The following is a 6,031-nucleotide window of genomic DNA, read 5'->3' as shown; positions in this document are numbered from 1 at the left end:
CGCTCAGCTGCAGGTACGCCCGCCGCTCAGCTGCAGGTACGCCCGCCGCTCAGCTGTCGCTCAGCTGCAGGTACGCCCGCCGCTCAGCTGTCGCTCAGCTGCAGGTACGCCTGTCGCTCAGCTGTCGCTCAGCTGCAGGTACGCCCGTCGCTCAGCTGCAGGTACGCCCGCCGCTCAGCTGCAGGTACGCCCGTCGCTCAGCTGTCGCTCAGCTGCAGGTACGCCCGCCGCTCAGCTGCAGGTACGCCCGCCGCTCAGCTGTCGCTCAGCTGCAGGTACGCCCGCCGCTCAGCTGCAGGTACGCCCGCCGCTCAGCTGCACGTACGCCCGCCGCTCAGCTGCACGTACGCCCGTCGCTCAGCTGCAGGTACGCCCGTCGCTCAGCTGCAGGTACGCCCGCCGCTCAGCTGCAGGTACGCCCGCCGCTCAGCTGCAGGTACGCCCGCCGCTCAGCTGCAGGTACGCCCGCCGCTCAGCTGCAGGTACGCCTGTCAGAACTAGTTTGTAACCTGTTGGATTTAGAGGGACGTTATATCAGGGTTACTTCAGCACAGCGGTGAGACGGGTGAGACGGGTGAGACGGGTGTCAGTGAGAGGAAAGACGAGTGGTTCCACCCCAGAGTGGATTATAGTTTAGTTTTATTGCTGAAGAAAGTTACATTTTTCTTTGATGCAGTGGCCCCTCGAGGAAAGTTTTATAGAATGTCTCTTCTGTCAGTAAAGTTAGGGTTAGGGTGAACCTGTGGCCCCTGAGGGCCTCTGAGGCCCCTGAGGGCTGACGTCAGATTAACAGATCGGGGACGACCTGAGGAAAATCTGAATAAACTCAAGTAAAGAAATAACTTTTAAAAACAGATGAATGGCTCATGGTCCAGGTCTGATTAGAGACCAGTAGAGACCAGTAGGGACCAGGTCCTGGCGGTCTGGTGAGTTCCTCTGTGGCTGAAGGTTTTCAGTGTGGACAGAATCCATCAGTCATTTTGATTCATTTGCACAGTTTGAATGTTAAAGTGTGAAAATAAAAAATATAAAGAAAAGGTTTCATTTTTATTCGATCGGATGAACTCAGAGAAAACTGAACCTGCAGATCTTTACCGAGCGTTCAGTGAACTCCTCTGATCTTTAAATAAGTACGGTGGTGAACATAGGTGTCATTTACGCTGGGGACATTTTGAAAGCATTTGCTAAACGTTTTCTGCAAATTAGCTCGCAACAAGAAATGTTTAGGTTAACTTGCATAACAGGAATGAATGAATAAAATGAAACAGATCTGCCTTGTCCAAAAAGTAACAACAAGCTGCTGATTACGGTATTATATTCAGTAATATTTGTATATTCTGAATTAGCACCGGCCACATGAATTTTGATTCCCGTCTTTATTTATATGACGGGAATCAAAATTCATTTACTCCATAAATTAGTGCAGAAAATGTCTCTAGAATGCAAGAAATTAAGAGTTTAATGCTCAAAACCATCTGGGGGAGGAACCCCAGACCCCCCAAAATCCAGTAGCCTTTTTCATCAATATATATTTCTTACAAATAGCATTGAAGTCTGTTGTGACTCCAATTTTGTGCATCATCACGTGTCGTGGAGTGTTTCGTCACACAATATGCCGTAAGGCATCTAGTCTGCCGGAAAGCCAGAAGAAGCATGTGGTTTATACGGTCCTGGATCTGAACACAGACCCCAGGAGGACTCAGGAGCTGCAGCAGGAGGACTTCATCTTCTGGTTGGGGGCGGTAATGCGCCTACAAGCTGCTCACAGCCGCCGTCTAACAGCAGAAGAAGAAGAAGCAGCTGGTGTTCGTCTCGTCGGCTCCAAACTTTCATCAAACTTTAACAGAAACTTTTCGTTTAAACACCGGGACCAGAAGATTTCAGCGACAGAACCGGGCCGGTTCAGCGGGACACGGTGAGTTACTGCGGGTTCGGGTCTGTAGACCCGGTACCGGTGCCGTTAGTTACTGTAACCCTGTTAGCTCTGCTAGCAGGTGAGCTAACAGGTGAGCTAACAGGTGAGCTAACAGGCTAACAGTGATTTAAACTGCAGGGAAACCCGCTGGACACGCGCGGAGTCACGTGCGCGCGTGTTTATCTGTAGATTCAGATATTTCTTTCTTCATCAGCTGTGATAAAAACATCAGATTTGCTCTGAGAAAGTGAAAGTGAGTCCTGCTCAGTGTCCACAGATACAGGGGGGGGGGGCTGTATTAAAATATAGAACATATAAAATAAAATAAAACAATAGTTGTTTATAGACAGAATGAACCTCTACATTCACAAACCAACACTTTTCCATCGTTTGTCTTTAAATACTGATTGAAAAGTTTTCAGTCACATTAAAGTGTTTCCGTGTTGTCCAGCAACTGTCCAATCACAGCTCGGGGGCGGAGCCAAGGAGCTGCACGCCACAAACTGTTCAACTAGTTAAATACAGTAAACAGGAAATGGATTTAACAAATGGTTGTAGTTTGAGACCCTGAGACCTCAGGCCAGGCTCTGAGACCTCAGGCCAGGCCCCGAGACCTCAGGCCAGGCTCTGAGACCTCAGGCCAGGCCCCGAGACCTCAGGCCAGGCTCTGAGACCTCAGGCCAGGCCCCGAGACCTCAGGCCAGGCTCTGAGACCTCAGACCAGGCTCCGAGACCTCAGGCCAGGCTCTGAGACCTCAGACCAGGCCCCGAGACCTCAGGCCAGGCCCCGAGACCTCAGACCAGGCCCCGAGACCTCAGGCTCTGAGACCTCAGGCCCCGAGACCTCAGGCCAGGCCCCGAGACCTCAGGCCAGGCCCCGAGACCTCAGGCCCCGGGACCTCAGACCCCGAGACCTCAGGCCAGGCTCTGAGACCTCAGACCAGGCCCCGAGACCTCAGGCTCTGAGACCTCAGGCCCCGAGACCTCAGGCCAGGCCCCGAGACCTCAGGCCCCGGGACCTCAGACCCCGAGACCTCAGGCCAGGCTCTGAGACCTCAGGCCCCGGGACCTCAGGCCAGGCTCTGAGACCTCAGGCCCCGGGACCTCAGGCCCCGGGACCTCAGGCCAGGCTCTGAGACCTCAGGCCCCGGGACCTCAGACCCCGAGACCTCAGGCCAGGCTCTGAGACCTCAGACCCCGGGACCTCAGGCCAGGCTCTGAGACCTCAGACATTAATATTAATATGAAATATAGATAATATAGAGTAAAATATAAAAAATCAGAGTTTGCAGAACTTCAGGCAGCGTGTTGTGGATCTGAGCTCAGCTGTTCGTCTGTTGCAGCTCCAATCGTCCGTTCTGTCCATTTATCGTTCTCACATTTAAAGAGAAAACAAATCGTCAGCGGGCCCCGCCGCCGCAGGCCCCGCCGCCGCAGGCCAACACTCATCAGAATCTGCGTAGCTTCAGAGGGAGGCGTCCCATTTCTGATGTTCAGCTCGTATTCCATTGTTGTCGTCCTCCTGCTCTGTGATTGGTCGGCTGGCAGCTGGATGGTCCTGATTGGACCGTGGAGGTCAGTAACAGTTTCTTTGTGTCTGTGTTCTCAGATCAAATGTTTTTCCTGAAGAGTCGTCCTGCAGCTCTGCAGCTCTGCAGACTCTTTTCTGCCGACTCTTTACCGACTCTCACTCTGTTCACCAAGGTAACCGCAAACCTCACCCGGACCCTGACTCCGGGGCCCGGGGTCGTCCTTTTCGCTGACAATCTGTGTACCAGTGTGTGACCAGTGGTCACATGACTCCTCCTCTGGAGTCACAATGTTTAAGGACTGATTTTAGGGTTTTGAGAACCAGGTCTGGGCCCCGTCCCTGTGCAGCCCTGCAGACTGTCCCGACTCAGCAGCTTCAGCTTAGCTGCTATTTAGGAACCAGGTCAGCCAGAAAAATGTGAACTTTCCACTGATTCTGGCGCAGTGGATAAGACACAGGCCCTTGGTGTTAGAGACCCGGGTTCAATCCACCAATGTGTCCCTGAACAAGACACTTTAACCCCTCGTTGCTCCAGAGGCGTGCGACCTCTGACCTCTGACATGTCGCTTTGGATAAAAGCGTCAGCTAAATGAATAAATGTGATGTAATGATTCCACTTTAATGAATAAAGTAAAGATAGAAACAGCTGTTAAACTTCTGTTACTGAAGTACTTCCTGTGAGTATGATCAGTGTACTAACATGAAGTACTGACGTGTTCTCTGCAGGATCCGTGTCCTCTGTGTGACGAAGCTAAAGATGTGCTGGACCCGTTCCGACACCGGGTGAGCTCACGTGTTCACGCTCTTCTTCAATGTTTCCTGAGCGCCACCTGCTGCTCAGCACGGTCGTCCTGCCGTTTATCAGGCTTCTCAGAGTAATTCATGAAATTTACTCCGACTTCCAAACTCAAGTCTTAAAGCTGAGAATCTGTCGTTTTAGGGTTTTATCAACGAGGTTTTTGCAGAGTAAGCTAGCACACGGATTATAAGAACGCTTTCATAGTCTAACGTTACGTGTTGTTGAACTTCGTATTGTTGACTGAACTGAGAAGGTCTGAACAAGACGAGCAGTTTCAGTTTCCCTCGTAAAGCAAACGGTCAGTCTGACGATGTTCTAACCACGGAGGTGGACGATCACTTACGCCAACCGTAAAGCCACGTCGGCCAATCGGAGCCTAATAAAGGGGAAGTGGCGCCCAATCTGACATCAAACACAGCGGATAACGGCGCACACTCTGATGTCGTGAGGCAAAAGCCCCGGTTTTACTGTCCACACGTCAGAACTGCAACCGGCGTTTCTGAAAATCTAATTCTGAGAAGCTTGATAAATCCGGGCCCGGGTCATCGAGTTCCTTCATTTCTGCAGAACGTTCTGGAAGAACTTCATGTTGAAGGAACGCAGAGAGAAGATTCAGGGTTGTACTTTGATCGGAGACGTGTCTCGCTCTGACTGTGTGTCTCTGTCAGTTTGTGTTGCAGCAGGTGGACATCAGTCTTCCCGAGAACAGACACTGGGCGGACAGGTACAGGTGGGACATACCTGTCTTCCACCTGAACGGACAGTTTGTGATGAAACATCGAGTGGACGTGGTCCTGCTGGACAAACTGCTGCAGGACGCTGAGACACAGAAACCATGACGATCTGATTAATTTAACCTGTTTAACAATCAATAAATGTGTGTGTACAGCTGCTTCTTCTTCTGTGGTTACTGCGGAGGGTCAACGAGCCAATCAGAACAGGGTGTGAAGTCAGGGTCTGATGCTGCGTTCAAGGCAACACCGAACTCGTAAATTTCCCACCTCCAACTAGAAAAAGCACCATGAACGACACCTGAAGTCTCTGAGAAACCATCTGACAGACGTCACCGTCAGTCATGTTTGTAGTTCACTTTCTGCGTCATGAACCATCATGCACCTGGAACGCTTTGAGGTCAGAGGACGAATATTTCCGAGTTCCGAGCAGTCTTGAACGCAGCATTAATGCGTCAACAGAGAGGGTGGTGCCAAGGTTACTCTCTGCCAATCAGGTTAGAGGATAATTAGTGATGTCACTGTGATGTGAAGAAAAAACGAGCCTCAAAACCTTGAAAACCAATCAAATCATTAGCTCAAATGATTTCATGTTTAAAAAATGTAGTTTGGTGCAGTGAAACAGAAAAATGTCAGAACTTGGATCAAACTGCACAGAGAGAAGTTCCACTGCACATAAATCACTCGAATATGAATATTTTATATTGTTAATTAATATAAAATAACCAGACAAAATATGAAGATGGAATGAAACACAAATTGAGAATAATTACGATAACGAACTGAAGTAATGAAGTTTAATTTGTGTGAAACTTTTCATATCTCTGATTATAACCGACACATAATCAATAAATAATCTAGACATTTACTGAAATGGAAAAAAAAAAAATCAGTTCTGCTGCTGGTCAATGACAAAGAAAAACAACCTGAAACCTGACTCACCTGACTCACCTGGCTCACCTGAGTCAGCTGATGCTGTGAGCTCATCAATTTTTAAACTGCTCCTTGTTCAGAGTCTCTGGATGTCGGCCAATCACAGCCCTCCTCCACCTGTG

The 6,031-nt window shown here is 49.8% G+C and overlaps 1 protein-coding gene and 1 long non-coding RNA gene across 3 annotated transcripts; both read left to right on the top strand.

Moving 5' to 3' along the window:
• Nucleotides 1-112: 112 nt before the first annotated feature.
• On the top strand, nt 113-1,037 carry LOC123965264. The gene is made up of 2 exons (XR_006823664.1): nt 113-184; nt 219-1,037. It is a non-coding gene; the product is annotated as an uncharacterized LOC123965264 (long non-coding RNA).
• A 567-nt stretch (nt 1,038-1,604) lies between these two features.
• On the top strand, nt 1,605-5,136 carry cunh5orf63 (chromosome unknown C5orf63 homolog). Of its 2 annotated transcripts, none has more exons than XM_046041832.1 (4): nt 1,605-1,915; nt 3,525-3,619; nt 4,173-4,229; nt 4,926-5,136. In XM_046041832.1, the coding sequence occupies exons 2-4, from the start codon at nt 3,530-3,532 to the stop codon at nt 5,082-5,084; spliced, it is 306 nt and encodes a 101-aa protein (XP_045897788.1). In that variant the 5' UTR covers nt 1,605-1,915; nt 3,525-3,529; the 3' UTR covers nt 5,085-5,136. The 2 variants fall into 2 exon arrangements, with proteins under 2 accessions (XP_045897788.1, XP_045897787.1); XM_046041831.1 differs by having other exon boundaries at nt 1,615-1,915; nt 4,914-5,136.
• The last annotated feature ends 895 nt before the right edge of the window (nt 5,137-6,031 follow it).

Source organism: Micropterus dolomieu, unplaced genomic scaffold (genome assembly GCF_021292245.1).
Source record: "Micropterus dolomieu isolate WLL.071019.BEF.003 ecotype Adirondacks unplaced genomic scaffold, ASM2129224v1 contig_8977, whole genome shotgun sequence".
Taxonomy (NCBI): Eukaryota; Metazoa; Chordata; class Actinopteri; order Centrarchiformes; family Centrarchidae; genus Micropterus; species Micropterus dolomieu.
Note: the sequence above shows the minus strand (reverse complement) of the source record. Positions and strands in the feature narration are given on the sequence as shown.

Bases quoted from the DNA above. Each gene is read 5' to 3' on its own strand.
- cunh5orf63 (XM_046041831.1), top strand. From the start codon at position 3,530: ATGTTTTTCCTGAAGAGTCGTCCTGCAGCTCTGCAGCTCTGCAGACTC. The intron at 3,620-4,172 runs GTAACCGCAAAC...TGTTCTCTGCAG, and splicing joins CTCTCACTCTGTTCACCAAG to GATCCGTGTCCTCTGTGTGA. The intron at 4,230-4,913 runs GTGAGCTCACGT...TGTCTCTGTCAG, and splicing joins TGGACCCGTTCCGACACCGG to TTTGTGTTGCAGCAGGTGGA.